The 18,524-nt window shown below is 38.1% G+C and overlaps 1 protein-coding gene across 2 annotated transcripts; it reads left to right on the top strand.

Annotated features, from left to right (window-relative positions):
• The first annotated feature begins 7,532 nt into the window (after positions 1-7,532).
• LOC109000970 (G-type lectin S-receptor-like serine/threonine-protein kinase CES101) lies at positions 7,533-17,893 on the top strand. Of its 2 annotated transcripts, XM_018978061.2 has the most exons (7): positions 7,533-8,703; positions 15,664-15,807; positions 15,927-16,108; positions 16,236-16,446; positions 16,793-17,030; positions 17,115-17,265; positions 17,375-17,893. In XM_018978061.2, exons 1-7 carry the CDS (start codon positions 7,572-7,574, stop codon positions 17,681-17,683), a joined length of 2,367 nt encoding a protein of 788 aa, XP_018833606.1. In that variant the 5' UTR covers positions 7,533-7,571; the 3' UTR covers positions 17,684-17,893. The 2 variants fall into 2 exon arrangements, with proteins under 2 accessions (XP_018833606.1, XP_018833622.1); XM_018978077.2 differs by lacking the exon at positions 15,664-15,807.
• The last annotated feature ends 631 nt before the right edge of the window (positions 17,894-18,524 follow it).

Raw genomic sequence — 18,524 nt, forward strand, 5'->3', positions numbered from 1 at the left:
TAGTTGGCTTGAGCAAGGCTTAGGTAGAGAATTCGCGCTTTAGTTGACGTCTTTTAGGTTTTCCACTACATACATATAAATATGATGTTTTGTTGCTTGTAAGACCACCAGAAAGACACAAAAACAGAGAGAATATAATGAGAGAGAGAGAGAGAGAATGTGTGTGAGAAAAAAACATTACATTGCTCCAAAGTGTATTCTCACTTTTTTAGAATAAAATCTTCTACAGTTTCGTGGATATAGGCATGTTGCCGAATCACGTAAATTCTGTTTTGTGATTGATTTATGCTTTACTTTATTTTTTCTTATCGTTCTCACAATATCTTGTTTGTGTAACTTCTTGATGCCAGACTAGAAAATTCGACCAACTACATATATCATCAACATGGGAATTCTATTTGCTCTCTCATGACATCCCAATTGGCAAATTTGTATCTTCAAAAATAGAAAAAAGTGACGAGCCACCTGCTATAAGAGGATTTGAAAGTCCCAAATATGGAATTTTTTGTACACGATAAGTTTGTGTATACCATAAGTAGTGAATAGTAATAAAAAAATAATAAAAATATGTATAAAATAATAAATAATAATGAATATTCCACTATCCAAACGAAATGATAAAAAGAGAATGTAATACGAGACCCTTTGTGAATAGAGAAATCACATGGATACAAATTTTACTATTATTAAAATAAACAATTTAATGTAAAACTTTTGGTCAACTTGCAAAGTCTAGCACTTTGTCAAAGCAGCATCATAAGCTTTACTTCATGATCGATTGAAAATGTCTCCTTTAAAAGGGTGAAGTCATAAGTTATGATATTCATAGATGCGTTATGATCTCTTTGCAGTATTAAATAGTACTGGGAGAAGTCGTTGATTTGCTGAAGAAGGAAATCACATGCTGGAGATGCAAACTAGGAAATAATAATATATATGCTCCCACGACCATAAAAGTCAACAAGAGAAACCAGAATTATAGGATCAACAGTGTCAATGAGACCTTGAAATGTCTGTAAATCTGAACACGGCAAGTACTTTCCTACTAATATTTTCAATATACCAGCCAACTTGGTCATTCCTTCCTCTTGAAACCTTCTTTTTCTTTTTCTGGACAAATGTGCTGAGTACGTCATATTTTTCTTTGGTGACTGGTGATGTCCAAGGTCACCATATTGATCTGGAAGGACTTTGCCATTCCTTGTAGCAAAACGTGGAAGGACTTGGCCATAAAATATCATCCTATATATATCAATATCACAGAGAAAAACAAGGTAACAAGCCGTAAGGCATTTTTCTTTTAGATGTACCGACTCGACCCAACATAACACGACACGACACGAAAATTCTGATTTTTTTTTTTAGATCTTTTGAAGAAAATCTAAGCCAAAAGTCATTGTATAGTACTCGTGGAGCCGTCGCTAAAAACTGAACAGTTCTGTAATTTGAAGCATAAAACTGAACAGCGCTATTAATCCCCTGCTTTGCTGTGCACAGTACTTTTCTTCTGCAGAATTCTGCTGGGACATCTCTTCCTTTAAGTGCAGGACTTCGTTACCTGCCTTTGGGTTATATGTGTTGACAACATTCTTCTATGTCGTCCAAACTGGCCACCCTCTTCCTCTTCATCCTCTTCTATATCCCTCTCAAATGAGAAAAACGCGGGGTAATTAAATTTTGTCAGCTTTTTGAAGCGAGTTAATATCAACGCAAACTCTAATGAAGCTTATTTCGACGATTAAGAAAATGGCTAGAAATACTCATTTGCGGTGACTAAAATAATTGTAAATAGTCCTGTACAATTATCTCATAAATTTGGTAAAAGGCTTATTTTTGGCACTTTTTATCCGCCGCTAATAAGAATTACTTAGTTGCATAAGACTTTTACGGCAACTATTTTCGCCGCAAAATATCTATTACGGCAATTTTCGTTTTTGACGGAAAGAAAATGCTGTTACAGTAACAATAGTTTATTGCGGCAAAAAAAGTTGCCACAATATGTACAAAAGTTGCCATAAATAAGGGCAGGTTTGGTAACCAAAACAAAACATAAAATTCTCATCTCATCTCATCTCATCATTACATATTTTTTAAATTTCCATATAAAATATAATAAACAATTCAACTTTTTCAAATCTCAATACACCTTTTTTAAATTTCAAAACAATAATAATATTAAAACATAATATTTTAACTTCAAAATAAAATACAAAATTTTCATCTCATCCCTCAAACCTACCTTAAGTGAATAGTAAATTCAGCATCAGTATTTTGAATACATTGCATTGGAATTCAGTGGTGAGTTAAAAATCGCCGCAAATAAGGGCTATTTGAGGCGATTTTTTTTTTTTTGCGACAATCTAAAAATCACTGAAAAAGTTCTAATTTCTTGTAGTGAAAGATAAAAGAAGTCACCCTAGCTTCTACAATCTAAAAACAGCCCTGAATTCACACCCAACTTCCTCTTATCCTAAAAACATGGCCACCTACAAAAAAGCACAATCACTTCTCTTTCTTTCTCTCTCTCTCTCTCAACTTTCTCTCAAAAAAGATTTTTCTCTATCTCTTAGCTTTCTGGAGCAACTAGAAAACACTCTCTCTTAACTTTTTTCTTTCTTTTGCTGAATAAACTCTCTTTCTGGAGCAAGTACTCATGGTGTCTTGCATATTATATTTTTAATGTTTATATTGATATTTTTAAGATTTAGAATATAATTTATGTATATAATTTATTTATATAACTACTATATCAAAATGGTATACTAAAATGTACTATTACCAAAATATTCCGTTTCGGTTAAGATCACATGAATGGAATTCAAAACTTTGATATTTAGTCCAACCTCCTCCAATTTACTTAACCAATCATCGCATACACGTCAAGCAAAAAAAACAAATACACTTTCAAGCCAATCGACTCCTCTCGACATGTCCCACTACCAACACTCACAAACCAACTTATTAATCAATTCAAACAGCCCAAAACAGCCGCTCCTCAACCCTGAACAGCCACACACTGTAACACCCCGTCTCCGAGAGTCCGGAGAGTTAACTCATATAACCTGATAATCAACTCTAACAAGGCTAGAGTACTTCCAAATTCAAGAATATATATTTTCCAAAACCTCAAATCAAACGTAAATACTCCAATTAAATAAATCATATAAACTCATTTATCCAATATTCAATCCAACAACCCAAATAAAATCAACTCTTCTTCATGTCTCAAATAACAACTAAAAATAATATAACATTAATATAATTCTCCATAAACCGTCTAAATCCATTAAAGCAAACTTAAGAAAATAATTAACCTCCGACACCAATACTAATATCATGAGATACCTAACAACAAATCACTGCTAATCTTCTCCATAGACTCTAATATTGATCCTCAGCTAAACCATCATTGTGATCTGAAATATTATGAAGATTAACGGGGTGAGTTATCAACAACTCAGCAAGCAGAGAGCATATACTAGCATGTAAACATGAGCATTTATAACATTTGATAAGCCGAACAAAACATTTACTTTCAGAATGCAGAAACAAAACTTGTACAAAAACATTAGAGCGAAATTTTCAGAAAAATAAACTTATTCCAAAAAGAGAATCTGTTGGCATTTCTAAACTGAAACATTATAATCATATCATCGTTTAATATCACATCAGGACAATACCATGTTTAACCTCCGTGGTAGGGTTATAAACCACCATTATACCCGTGGCTGGGCCATATTCCATGTTTCACCCCCGTGGTAGGGTTATAAACCACCATTATACCCGTGGCTGGGCCATATTCCATGTTTCACCCCCGTGGTAGGGTTATAAACCACCATTGTACCCATGGCTGGGCCTTAACAGAAACAAAACAGATTTCATCGAAAATCCGATTACAATTATATACAGAATCAGAACTTCATGCCAAGGTTTTCAGATGACACATCATTCCAAAACAAAACATTGAAAAGCTTCAGATCATTTCACATGTTCGAGATAAACATAAACAAAATATTCTCATTTGTTCATAACAAAACTTCTAAATTTTCATATTCGCTCTTTTACATAGTTCAGAAGTAAAGTGCACAAAACTAGCTCATGTCTACACCAGTCATGACAGAAAAACACTTTCTCTTATATAGAATTTATGCATATGCAGAATAAACATCTGAGGTTGTTTTCAGATCATCTCTTTTCAAAACAAACATGCTTATTTTTCAAGGTCAACCTCATTTCATTTGTTTTATGCAAAACTAGTATATGAACCCCGCTTACCTGGACTTCTTAACTTTTCAGTATTTTCCACAAAAATGTCGAGTCGACTATAAATCGTCACCTATAAAAATAATCACACAATTTTCGTAAGTTTTCAATCAATCACGGATTTCCATATTTAAGCCTAACTTCTAAAATAATCTATCTTAATTTCTCAAAACTTAAAACCCTCATAATCCCAAAATATATCACCACTTCCTAAAAAATCACCAATATCCACCATGACCAACATCAAACTCAAAACACCAATATTTAAATCTGAAACAGCCAACAAATTTCATAGCATAAACCAATCACACAAACAACTCCATCATCCAATCCAACCGACTCCCTTACTCCTCGGACTCAGTCTGGCACAACTAACAAATTCACAATAAATATGAATTAGTGTAAAAATATATTTAAATCTCAAAAGTTTTTTGAGAAAAAATACTTACAATGCTATAATATAATTTTTGAAAGATTACGGAGGTGCTAGAAACGGCATAGCAGCAACAAAACAGTGCAAAATGCACTGTGGTCGTGGGTCTCAGAAACTCACTTTTGAAAGGGTGTAAACGAAGACCCGAGATTGATAGGGTAGGGCCTAGGGATGTCGGTGAAGCTAGTGGTGGTGGTGGTTGGCCGTGGTTGGCAGCGTGAGCGGCGGTTGAAGGCCAGAAAGCACGAATCGGAGATGGAGATAGATGGACTTCACCGGTGATAGATCGGAGCCAAGGATTGGTGCATTAGGTTGCTAGGAGGTCGATGATGAAGTGGTGAAGAGATGGTGGCCGATGGTGGCGCGACGGCGGCGCACGAGCACAAGGAACGCCGCGGCATAGTGTTGCGCGCGGGGGCAAACGGCGAAGCGAAAGGGGCTGAGATTGGAGGGAGGTGGTCGCCGGAGGGTGGGGAAGGCCGTGGGCTGGGCGGTGTCGCCGGACGGAGGCACATGGCAGCGGGCTGGGGGAGAAAAGGATCGGACAGAGAGAGAGAGGGGGCTGGGTCGCGCGCGGGAGGGAGCCGTTCCGGAAAAGGAAAAGAAAAAAAAAAAGAAAGAAGAAAAAAGAGAGAAGAGAAAAAGAAAGTGGAAAAGAAAAATGAAGGAAAATAAATTAGGTTTAAATCTCACAACTTGGGTCACAAAATTCCAACTAAAACGATTTTAAAACCACAAGTTAAATAAAATAATTTAAACGTAATGGTAAAGTGAAATTAAAATAATTAAATCTCATAGTAATTAATTTAGAATAAAGAGATTTTAAACGAATAACAATAATTAATAATAAGAAAGCACTTCAAAATATAATTTTTACAAAATTAAAAAAATCATAAAATAAACCCACTAAAAATCCAACAATTTTAAAATAAGAGAATAAATTTTTTTGAATAAATAAAAATAATCCTTCAGTAAAAATACACTAAAATACGGGGTGTTACACACACAATCTATGACCAACCACTCATTTTCCTCTCGATTGGTCACGAGTCTCGCCATTACATTTTAAATTTTAAATTTGTATTTTAAATTTAGCAGATGATTTTTAAAGCAAGCCGAGTATTTTAAAATCTACGAAATATTTTAAAAGTCCAAAATTATTTTAAATGAGGTGCTTTTAGTATTATTGAACCAAGTATAATTTTTAAAGTAAGCCACTTTATATTTTTGGAGCTCCGAAATTAATATAGTTTTAAAAAATTATTTTATTTAAATGACTTTTTTTCTTTAGGAATATTAATTTATATTCATTATTTTATTGAATGTTAAAAACTCTACTTATTTAGATGATTTTATTTCACCTAAGAAATATTTATTAAACTCATCATTTTATTCTATCATGATCAAAAGTATTATTTTTGGGATCAATACATCAAAAGTTGTATTTTTACATTTAGTCTATTTTCCTTTCCTTTCTATTTTCTTTATGCCTTTCTCTCCTATTTACTCTCTCATGACATCCCAATTGGCAAATTTGTATCTTCAAAAAAAGAAAAAAGTGACGAGCCACCTGCTAAGAGGATTTGAAAGATCTTGTGTACACGATAAGTTTGAAAACAGTGTTCTAGTTTGGTTTGGCCTTGACTGAGTTTTTGTTTTTTTGATAGACCTTGACTGTGAGTTAGAGAATGGAATATGAGACCCATTCTGAATAGAGAAATTGCAGGGATATATACAACTTTTACGATTATTAAACTAAACAATTCATTGTAAAACTTTTGGTCAACATGCAAAGTCTAGGCACTTTGTCGAAGCAGCATCATAAGCTTTACTCCATGATCGATTGAAAATGTCTCCTTTAAAAGGGGAAAGTCATAAGTTATGATATTCATAGATGCGTTATCTCTTTGCAGTATTTTTTTTCTCAGAATCTTTACAGTATTAAATAGTGGGAGAAGTCGTTGATTTAATTACCAAAAGTGAAATATATTTGCTGAAGAAGGATCAACAGTCAATGAGAACTTGAAATGTCTGTAAATTTGAACACCAGTACTTATTCGTCCTACTAATATTTCAAATATACCAGCCAACTTTGGTGACTGGTGATGTCGACACCATGTTGATCAGGAAGGACTTTTGCCATTCCTTATAGCAAAACGTGGAAGGACTTGATCACCATAAAATATCTAGAAATTTTTTTTTTATTAATCACTATTCACACTCCACACTTTATAAAAAAAAAACCTTGATACTCAATGATAAAGTTATAGACGGGGGTGTAGAGTGTCTATCATGACTGTTACGTAATAATTCAAATATTTATATATATCAATATCACAGAGAAAATCGATGGCACAAGCTTGTACCGACACGTCACGAGCAAGAATTCTGAGTTTTTTTTTTTTTTTTTATTCTACAATGAATATCATTTTCATATGAAAATCCAAGCCAAAAGTCATTGTAGAGTATTGGTGCATGGAGGCATTGCTTAGAGCTGGACCAGCTAAATGTTAGTCAAATCTAAATTTAAATGTTAGTCAAATCTAAATTTTAATTAAGGGTACGATTGGAACTTAAACATATATCAATTCATCTCATTTTATTATTATAATTTTTTTAAATTTTAATATAAAATATAATAAATAATTTAACTTTTTCAAATCTCAAAATAATAATAATATTAAAAAATAATATTTTAATAATATTTATTATCTCAACTCAACTCAATTTAACCCACCTCATTTCAAGGTAAAAACGCAGCCTAAAATGTTTTCAAAATTAGTTGTACTGGTCTAAGTCATATCACTTAAACAACTTTTCTTCTGCAGAATTCTGCTGGAAGATCTCTTCTTTTAAGTGCTGGATTTCCCTGCACATGCCTTTGTGTTATATGTGTGGACAACATTCTTCCATGTCGTCCAAACTGGTTGCCCTCTTCCTCCTCATCCTCCTATATCTCGCTCTCAAATGCCACTGTTCAACCCCACAATCACGGGTCCAAGCCGGCTACTATTATATGGATGTCGGAAATCTCATTTCCGATATAAATTCTAAGCTTTTCACGCACCTTATATGCGCTTTCACTTACGTTAACTCCTCCACCTACCACCTCTCCATCAACTCCTCCACCGAACAACAATTCTCTACCTTCGCCCTCACCGTAAAAATCAAGAACCCGTCCGTTACAACGCTTTTGTCGATATGGGTTGGCAGAGAGCATTTGCCAAACTTCTTCTCAATGATAAACCAGTCCTCTTATAGAAATTCTTTCGTTCAGTCTTCCATAGAAACAGCTAGGCTTTATGGGTTTCAAGGTTTAGACCTTCGTGGGGTTGTGCCAACAGGAACTAGCTCCGAAATGGCCAATTTCGGTACCCTTTTGGACGAGTGGCGAGTTGCTGTAAATTCCGAGGCTAAAAATTCAAGCAATCCAGAGTTACTCCTGGTCATGGCCGGCAATCGTCTGCCAGCTTTGGGTTCAGTGATTTACCCAATTGATTCCATGAGGAGGAACTTGGATTGGGTACATGTAAAAGCGTACGATTACTATTTGCCTGGAAGGGACAGAGTCACATACTTTCATGCAGCTTTGTTTGGCCCTTCGAACATGGCTAACACGGATAACGGCATAAATGAGTGGAAGAGAAGAGGTTTTTTGCCAAGCAAGTTGGTCTTGGGGTTGCCTTTCCACGGCTATGCGTGGACACTTTTGAGCCCCCAAAAGAATCCGGTGGGTGCAGCCTCTACGGGTCTGGCTGTCACAACGGACGGTTCCGTGAGCTATAATTACTTCAAATGGTTCATTAGAAACTATGCTCATGAAGCAGTTTCCGGGTATAATGCTACTGCAGTGGTGAATTACTGGACGTTTGGGTTAATTTGGATTAATTACGACGATGTGGAGGCTATTAGAGCTAAAGTTTCTTATGTAAAGCAAAAGGGTCTGCTTGGTTACAACATATTTCAAGTCCGCAATGACGACAACTGGGTGCTTTCTAAAGCAGCAGGTCGGTTACATATTATTTTTTTAAGAATATCTATTTATTAGTCTTATTTTTTTCCTACCGAAATTAACACTGATGTGTTGAATTCCACGTGATCTGTTTCTTTTCGTTTGGATTGATGAACTAAAACGAACATCGTCACAATTGGTCAATATTTTTAGCAAAAGAGAATCCATGTACTGGTTTCGTTTCTTGTTTAAACCCACCAATGGCGCATCATTTTCTTTACTTTTATGACCAAGTAATTACCGGAAAGAAAATAACTTTTCCGGACTTTATGGGAATAAAACTAAAACCAACCAGGAAACATAAAAATAATATAATGGTTTTGTAACGCTTCAATGGAAGGCTCAAATTATATGACCTATACTTTAAAATGACTAGTCAATGATAGAATTAGAGTCCCATTGAAATCTTATAAAGAGTAAAAACTTTTCCTTCCCAAGCAATGTGGGATCTCATACACTACTTACCCTTATCTTTATTATATGAGATATCCCAATCTACTCTTCCTAAATTCCTGACATCCTTATCGGGCTTGTCCATTGTAGATGGCACGACTCAAGTTTGACGTAGCAGAAACGTGCAAAAAGAAAAGAAAAGAATAAAATGCAAGAAGAGTTGTGTCTTCTCCAACAAAGAGTCACAAATTTATTCAATACTCTATAATATTTTTTCCAAAATTTCAACATACCATGCCCTCCCATATTCGGTTCCCTTATACCAGAAAACCAACTAAGAAAACTTGTTTTTAAAGAGGAAAGATATCACTAACGCACCATCACGAAGGGAAACTTATTAAAATGGAAACATTGAAATATTAAAAACGAAATCTGCAATAAAGTGAAGAGCTGTTAAAGACTTCCTCTGTTTACGGCATTTCCTAATTCAATCCTGGCAGCTCACATGCTGCGTTAATCTTGCATGCAAAATCTGCTGCATCAGATTCTTCCTCACTCAGAAAGAAGCTCGACCTCGAGCTATGGTCAGGATAGAGTGCTTCATCTGGAGGATGGTACTCAAAAATGTCTGCTACATTGAAGGTAAAAGAAATTGACATGTGATTAGGGAGGTCGACGACATATGCATTATCATTTATCTTTTTCACATTCGGCATGGTCCGAACTTCTTCATCTGCAACTTATTATAAGTGCCAGCTGGAAAACGCTGCTTACGAAGGTGCACCATGACCAGGTCCCCTTCTTGGAAAATCTTAACTCACCTGTGCTTGTCTGCTCCTTGTTTGTAACGTAAGTTGGCCCTTTCTAAGTTGATGCGCACATCTGAATGGACTTGATGTATCCTCTCCGCCATGCTTTCTGCAGCAGTACTAATTCCCGGAAGTTTTGGAAGGGGAATTAAATCAAGGGTGTGCTTCGGGGGTCGCATGTAGACAACCTCAAACGGTGTTTTCCCAGTGGATCGATTGACCATATTGTTAAAAGCAAATTCCACTTGCGGAAGGTAGACATCCCACTGTTTTGACTTGTCACCACAGATGCATCGAACCATATTGCCCAACGTGCGGTTTGTCACTTCCGTTTGTCCATCTGTTTGTGGATGGCAGGTGCTACTATACTTGAGGTTGGTTTCAAATTTTTTCCAAAGGGTGATCCAAAAATGGCTGAGAAATTTCACATCTCTGTCGGATGTAATTGACTTCGGAATCCCATGAAGCCGCACGATTTCTTTGAAGAAGAGGTGGGCAATATTGGATGCATCAGCTGTTTTCTTGCACGGTATAAAATGTGCCATTTTAGAGAATCGATCGACCACGACAAACACAGAATCCACTCCGCGTTGAGTTCGCAGAAGACCAAGTACGAAGTCCATACTCACGTCCTCCCAGATGTTTTCTGGCACCGGCAGAGGGGTGTAGAGGCCTGTGTTTTGAGCTTGTCCCTTCCCTACTTGGCAGATGGGGCATTTTTGAACAAACCTGCCAACATCCCTCTTCAGTTGTGGCCAATAGTAACGTTCAGCAACCAGAGCAATAGTTTTGTCGCGCCCCACATGACCCCCAAGGCCCCCACCGTGCAATTCACGGATTAAATGTTCACGTAGGGAAATTCTGGGTATACACAATTGGTTGCCACAAAACAAATAGTCATCTTGGATATGGAAATCTGCCATGGGTTGCTTGAGTCTACATTTCTTCCATGTTTCTGCAAAATCATCATCATCCACATATAGTTCTTTGAGCTGTTCGAATCCAGTGATTTCAGCACGTAAAGTGAGCAGGAGTTCCCTCTGACGGCTGAGAGCATCCGCCACCTTGTTGTGCTGACCTGATTTGTGTTTGAGGACCATGGTGAATTTTTGAATGTAAGTAATCCACCTGGCATGCATTCGGTTCATGTGGGATTGAGTGTTGATGAACTTCAACGCATGATGGTCACTATACAGCACGAACTCACGTTGAACCAGGTAATGCTCCCAATGCTTTAAGGCCCTGACTATTGCGTAGAATTCCAATTCATAGACAGTCCACTTGCGCCTCGCTTCATTTAATTTCTCACTAAAGAATTCGACAGGTCTGCCTTCTTGTGAGAGAACGGCACCAATGCTAACAATGGAGGCATCGCACTCCACTTCGAATAATTTCTCAAAACTGGGCAGTGCAAGCACTGGGGATGTGGACAGTTTTTCTTTAATCATGGCAAAGCTTATATCTTGGTCATCTCCCCATTGAAATCGACCCTTCTTCATACATTCGATAATGGGTGCTGCAAGTGTGCTGAAGTTGCGGATGAATCTTCGATAAAAAGTTGCTAACCCGTGGAAGCTACAGACTTGAGTAATGGAAGAGGGGCAGGGCCATTCTCGGATTGCTCGAACCTTTGCTTCATCGACCCGTACTCCTTTTGAACCGACGACAAAGCCGAGGAAAAGCAAGCTGTTGGTGAGAAAACTGCATTTCTTCAAGTTGATATACAACTTGTTATCCCTCAAGACAGACAATACTTCTTTCAAGTGCAAAAGGTGCTGCTGCTCATCTTGGCTGTATAGGAGGATATCGTCGAAATATACAACGACGAACTTGCCAATGAACGGTTTGAGAGTTTGGTGCATCACTCTCATAAAAGTGTTAGGTGCGTTTGACAAGCCTAAGGGCATGACCAGCCACTCGTAGAGCCCTTCCTTTGTTTTGAAAGCTGTTTTCCATTCATCGCCGGGTCGAACTCTTATTTGATGATAGCCGCTCCTCAAGTCTAGCTTGGAGAAAATTTTTGAGCCTGCAAGCATATCTAGCATATCATTCAGTCAAGGTATGGGGAATCTATATTTTACCATGATTTTGTTGATGGCGCGACTGTCCACGCATATTCGCCAGTTCCCGTCCTTCTTGGGGGTGAGTAAGGCTGGGACAGCGCAAGGACTCATGCTTTCTCGAAGCAGCCCCTTGCGGATGAGGTCCTCAACTTGGTCTTGTAAGACTTTGTGCTCGTTGGGGCTCATTCGGTAGTGTGGCAAGTTTGGGAGACTAGCACCCGGCACCAGGTCAATGCAATGTTGTATTTCGCGCATAGGAGGGAGTCCCGCTGGTATCTCTTGCGGAATGATGTCCGAGAATTCTTCTAGCAAAATCTGCACTGCTGGTGACAATTCAGACGTGGACTCCTCTGTTCTTCCTTTCACGACTAGTGTCATAATTTCCCCACATTCCTTTGCAGCCATCAGGAATTGGTCTTCATTCATCGTAAGAAAGCTAGCTTTCTTCGTAAGGGTTGTTGCATCGGGCTGCTGTTCTACTGCAGGCAGCAGTGTCACCTTTCATTCGTGCCACCAGAACGTATATGTGTTGTCGCACCCCTTATATGTGGCGTCCACATCAAACTGCCATGGCCTTCCTAGCAGTACATGACAGGCGTCCATTTCCACTACGTCGCAGTCCACTACATCATTGTAAATTTTACCAATTGAAAACGGGATTCGGCAAGTGGCGGTTACCTTAGTCTCGGCCCCTTTTTTGATCCAACTAATCTTGTAAGGCTTGGAATGTTGTTTCGTGGGCAGCTTCAACGTAGAAACCAGTGCCCTTGATACAATGTTTTCACAACTCCCGCTATCAATAATCAAGTTGCAAACCTTCTGATTAATGGTGCAGCGAGTCTTGAAAATAACATGCCTCTGGGAGTGATCCTCATGTTTCGGTGTCAGAAGGAGCCACTGTATGATGCAGTTCACTAAGTCACCCTCGTCACCTTCAACAAACTCGCTTTCCTCCTCCGATTCCTCTTCATCCTCCCTAGTCGACTCCTTGCCATATACCATGTTAACGGATCTTCGATTGGGGCATTCATTGGAGCGATGTCCCGGTTGGTTGCAACGAAAAGACTTACCGGTGATCGGCCTGCTGTAAGGATTATTACCAGTGCTCCCTCTACTCCCTGCCGTAGTGGTGTTGAGCTTAGGGGCTTGGTAATTGCTTTGTGTCTTTGGATCATGACTAGAGGAAGGGGCATGTGGTAGACTCGACTGAATTGGTGGTTCAGTCCCTTTGCTTGTTGGGGAGAAGCTTGGTGTCCTGGTGGGTGGTCGGGAGAGTTGTAATTCAATTTTCATTGCCAAATTGACTGCTTCCGAGAGAGTCCAAACGGTGTGTAGTGTCACTTTGTCTTGTATGGTGATGCGTAATCCTCCAATATACCTGGCTACTTGTTGCCCTTCCGTTTCCGAGAGATTGTTCCTAGAGTTTAGCCGATAGAACTCTTCAGTGTATTCATTAATAGACCTTATGCCTTGTCTGCAGTTCTGGTATTGTTGATACAGAAGCTGCTCATAATCTGGTGGGAGAAATCGAGCTCTCATTAGCCTCTTCATCTTGTGCCACACACGGACGGGTTGCTTGCCTTGTCGTCTTCGGTTATTTTGAGTTTGTTCCCACCAAGCGGAAGCGCCACCACGTAGTTTATAGGCCACCAACTTCACCTGTTGATTCTCGGGTATCTGCATATAATCAAAAAAATTCTCCACTTCCAGGAGCCAATCGAGGAAGCTTTCAATGTGGAGATGTCCATTGAAACATGGTAGGTCAATCTTTATTTTGAAGTTAGAATGACCGTTGCGACCCCTCTGATTTTCTCCTACCTCTGCATTCTCAAGTTCATCTTCACTGGAGGAAGCGTCTCCAGCGTTGCCTATTGGTGGCTGTCTAAACCTCCTCTCTCCTCTAGGGTGAGCTTGATCCCGTTGGGCCTCATTATGGTCTCTATTGTCTTCCACACGAACGTTGGTTATAGACCTTTGGATCTCCAGCAAAACACGTTCAATCCTCTCAAACCATTGCTGGTTTTGTTGGTTTTGCTTTTGGATGGATTCCAAAAGGGCCTCATCTCGATTTTGGTTGTTATCGTTTCTTGCCATAGAGCCAGGCGAAACCTTGCTCTGATGCCAATTGACGTAGCAGAAACGTGCAAAAAGAAAAGAAAAGAATAAAATGCAAGAAGAGCTGTGTCTTCTCCAACAAAGAGTCACAAGTTTATTCAATACTCTGTAATATTTTTCCCAAAATTTCAACATACCATGCCCTCCCATATTTGGTTCCCTTATGCCAGAAAACCAACTAAGGAAACTTGTTTTTAAAGAGGAAAGATATCACTAACGCACCATCACGAAGGGAAACTTATTAAAATGGAAACATTGAAATATTAAAAACGAAATCTGCAATAAAGTGAAGAGCTGTTGAAGACTTCCTCTGTTTACGGAATTTCCTAATTCAATCCTGGCAGCTCACATGCTGCTTTAATCTTGCATGCAGAATCTGCTGCATCAAAGTCCCACATTTCTGGTTGGGATAGGCTCTGATACTATTTATTAAAGACTCAATCATTGATCCAAATGCCCTAGGACTGTTGGATACTAATTTGGTTAAACATTTAACCTTCAGGATCATAACATTCTACCACGCTTCCGAATCCGACGTCCATGGCGGCCCACTCTATCAACACTAACTCGATGGTAGACCTTTTCCTTTTGGCCGCTTCACTCATCTATCAGTATTCAATGACTTAACACTATGTCCATACATAGTACCAAAGCATTTTAATCCAATCTATAAGTCGCCCCTTCCGTGACTTGAACTCATGGCATGGTCCCTGCTCTAACTTCAACTCCTCTTTTGGTGCTTCTAGCAAGCAAGCTAGGAACCCTTGGCAACCATCATGTAACAATTTCCCAACCTGAACGGCAGATATGATGGGTGGATGCAACCTCACTTTCGACCATGAACAAAAGGGTGGGACTACAAGCTTTGATGAAACCAACATGAGCAACCTCTTAATTTGAAGAGTGGCGAGTAGCTACAGAGTCCGAGGCTAAAAATTCTAGCCAACAACAACTGCTCTTGACTGCTGCAGTTCATTAGTCACCAGATTTAGGATCAGTTTTTTTCCCAGTAGATTCAATGAAGAGTAACTTGAATCGGTTAAATATTATGGCTTATGACTACCATGCACCTAAGCGAGATAACGTCAGGCTGCTCATGTGGCTTTGTATGATCCAGCGAGCCAACTCAACACACATTATGGTATTTGCACCTGGATCTCAAGGGGCTTACGCATGCAAGTTGGTTTCGGGGTTGCCTTTCTATGGCTGTGTGTGGAATCTTGCAGATTCCCAGGACAACGCCATAGGTGCACTAGCCACAGGTCCAACCATCACAACCGAAGGAGATATGACCTTTAAGGCAATCAAAGATCATATTTGATTATATGGGGCCTGTACAATTCCACTTATGTGGAAAATTACTACATAGTTGAATCATTTTGGATTGGTTTTGATGATGGTTTTATTAAGTATGTAAGTGGTGACATTAATTAAACCATTTATGTTTACCCTGGTTTAGTTCCTTTTGCTAATACATCATCAACGACTTTTATAATTGGTAAATGATAAGGTTCAAATTGGTTAATTTTACGATATGCTGCTGCATCTCTGATTGTGAAATGATTTGACCATCAGCAAAGGAGCTTGATGATGAAAATCAGAACCAAAAGGGGAGATTGTTAGTGATTGTTTTGGTTTCGAGTAGTGCTACAATTGTTCTCCTCCTAGGCTCAGTGTGGGTGATGTGTTATTTGAGGAAGAGAAAGGTCAAATCTACAGGTAATTTCTTTTGTCCTGCTTGTAACTCGGACTTCAGATAATACTCTACTTAATTCCACATATATTTTAAATTGATATCTTTAAACATTTTTTCTCTTATTTGTCCTCTTCGGTTACAGGGATTGTACTGAAGGCAAGGAAAGGACAAGAGGCCAAAGTAAATGGTATAGCAACTACTGGAAACTTAAACACCAATGTTCCAGATCTTGAAGCCTATAGTTATGCTGATATCGAGATGGCTACGAATAAATTTTCATTTGAAAATAAGCTAGGAGAGGGTGGATATGGTCCTGTTTACAAGGTAAACTTTTTTAGTGCTTGGTAATCTATAATTAGACAATGCCTAGTTATCAGATACCGAGCTGCTGCATATATGCTGCATGTTCTACCTTTATAACACTAACCATGGATGGGTGTGTATGTTGCAGGGTGTACTAGCAAACAAACAGGAAATAGCAGTGAAAAAACTTTCAAAAGCTTCAACACAGGGGTTTGAGGAGTTCAAGAATGAGGTTACACTAACAGCAAAATTGCAACATGTTAATCTTGTGAGAGTTTTGGGATTTTGCATCGAAATGGATGAACAAATGCTGATCTACGAGTACATGCCAAACAAAAGCTTGGACTTTTACCTCTTTGGTAAGAATCTTATTTGTTCATAATTAGCATAATGTAATTTGTTTTGCAATGTTTCTTAAGTTTTTAGTGTTGAAAGTAGAAACAAATATTCATGCCCCACATGTGCCCCAGTTCAGCATATATGAAAGTGGTGGCAGTTGCAGTATGAGCAAAGAAAAATTTTTTATTCTTGGTGGTTGGTGCCATCCAAAGTTGAGCTTAAATATAAATCAACGTGAACTTAGCTTTAGAGGGGGTTGACAAATATTGTTCTAGTTCTGAAAATACTTGTGAACTCATTAGCATTTTGCTCCTTTGTTTAAGTCATTGCTCTGAAAACGGGTATTTCATTATCAAATTGATGCAGACAGTGACAGGCGATTTCTTTTGGATTGGAAAAAGAGTGTTCATATAATCGAAGGGATTACTCAAGGACTTCTATATCTTCAAGAATACTCGAGATTCACAATAATTCATCGAGACCTGAAAGCTAGCAACATATTACTTGACAATGAAATGAAGCCTAAGATCTCAGATTTTGGTATGGCAAAGATTTTCAATAAAGATGAACAAGAAGCAAACACTGGCCGAATTATGGGAACATAGTGAGTATTCTTCCTATTAAAGTTTAATAATTTAAGCATTCTTTTCATCCCAGACTAAGTGTTGTATACAATTTACCAATGCAGTGGTTATGTTTCGCCGGAATATGTTAAAAAAGGTTTATACTCTACTAAATCCGATGTTTATAGCTTTGGAGTTCTAATCTTACAAATCATAAGTGGCAAGAAGAATGCCTGCTTTTATGGTCTAAATGAAAATTTGATCCTCCTCGAATATGTAAGTTGGTTCAACACTCTCTTCCATGATATATAAGTACGAACAAAAATCAAATTTAGCTTATCATGGTCAGTAACATTAATGTATGGGGAATTTTCTGTAATTTCAGGCATATGACTTGTGGAAGTCAGGAAAAGGCATGGAGTTTATGGATCCATCTCTAGATGATACAGTTTCATCATGTAAACTAATCAGATGTCTTCAAATAGGTCTTTTATGCGTTCAGGAAAATGCAACTGATAGGCCATCCATTTTGGAGGTTTTTTCAATGCTAAAAAGTGAGAGTGCTGCTCTTAAAATCCCCAAAATTCCTGCTTTTTCTACAAAAGAAAATGGAGACGAGGGAACTAAACCTCAATTCCAGCTAGAAAATTGTTCCATCAATGATACAACACTCTCCCAAATGGTAGCCCGGTAACTAAGCAAGGAGCCCGCCTTTCTCTTTTGAAATATAGTTTCATAATTGGAGAGAAATTTCTGCAAATTCTTAAGAGAGAGATATATACATTAAACTATATGTATGTTCTTCTTTCATTGTACCAATTTTTTTAAATCATTGCCGAACATCCATTTTAGATTCTTATCATAATGTACTGCTTGAATTTTTCATTGGAATAACAAGGTCCAAGTTTCACGAACAAACTTTATTTGCTTCCTTGAGACCTAACAGAAAGAAACACTCTTATTTCTTGGTTAGATGTCATTCGGTAAAGGCTGGGTACTAAGCACCTTAAAGCACGGTGGGGGAGGAAAAAACAGTTTTGGTCGGGACAAGCATAAACTTAAAGCACGGTGTGGAGAATGCCGAGCATTTACAAGAAGTGTACGCCTTTCCATTAGGAGCAAAACTCACCTTGATTTTGTAACAGAAGATCAGAACACATGTTAAAATTAAATCCAAAGTCATGAGAGAGAGGAGCAAAGGTCACTGACTAATACTTTATACTTCTTTGATTTTGTTGAAATAATAATAATAATAATAATTTTATTCATCAAAAAGTAATTCAAAGACATCTTTGTTTGTGCAATTTCCTGATGCCAAACTTGGTTGGATTCTTCCAAGAAAATTCAACCACCAAGTACATATATACCATCAACATGGGAAATCTATGTTGCTCTCTCATGACATCCCAATTGGCAAATTTGTATCTTCAAAAAAAGAAGGAAGTGACAAGCCACCTGCTAAGAGGAGCTTACCTGGGATTGGCCCAAAGATGGAAATTTGTGTACAAATAAGTTGAAAAACAATGTCTTAGTTT

The sequence above is a fragment of the Juglans regia genome, chromosome 15 (assembly GCF_001411555.2).
Source record: "Juglans regia cultivar Chandler chromosome 15, Walnut 2.0, whole genome shotgun sequence".
Taxonomy (NCBI): Eukaryota; Viridiplantae; Streptophyta; class Magnoliopsida; order Fagales; family Juglandaceae; genus Juglans; species Juglans regia.

What these genes read in the sequence shown, in the direction of transcription:
- LOC109000970 (XM_018978061.2), top strand. Translation starts at nt 7,572, where the DNA reads ATGCCTTTGTGTTATATGTGTGGACAACATTCTTCCATGTCGTCCAAA. An exon ending in GAGAAAGGTCAAATCTACAG is followed by an intron (nt 15,808 to 15,926) that starts GTAATTTCTTTT and finishes CTTCGGTTACAG; the next exon opens with GGATTGTACTGAAGGCAAGG. An exon ending in GGCCGAATTATGGGAACATA is followed by an intron (nt 17,031 to 17,114) that starts GTGAGTATTCTT and finishes TTACCAATGCAG; the next exon opens with TGGTTATGTTTCGCCGGAAT.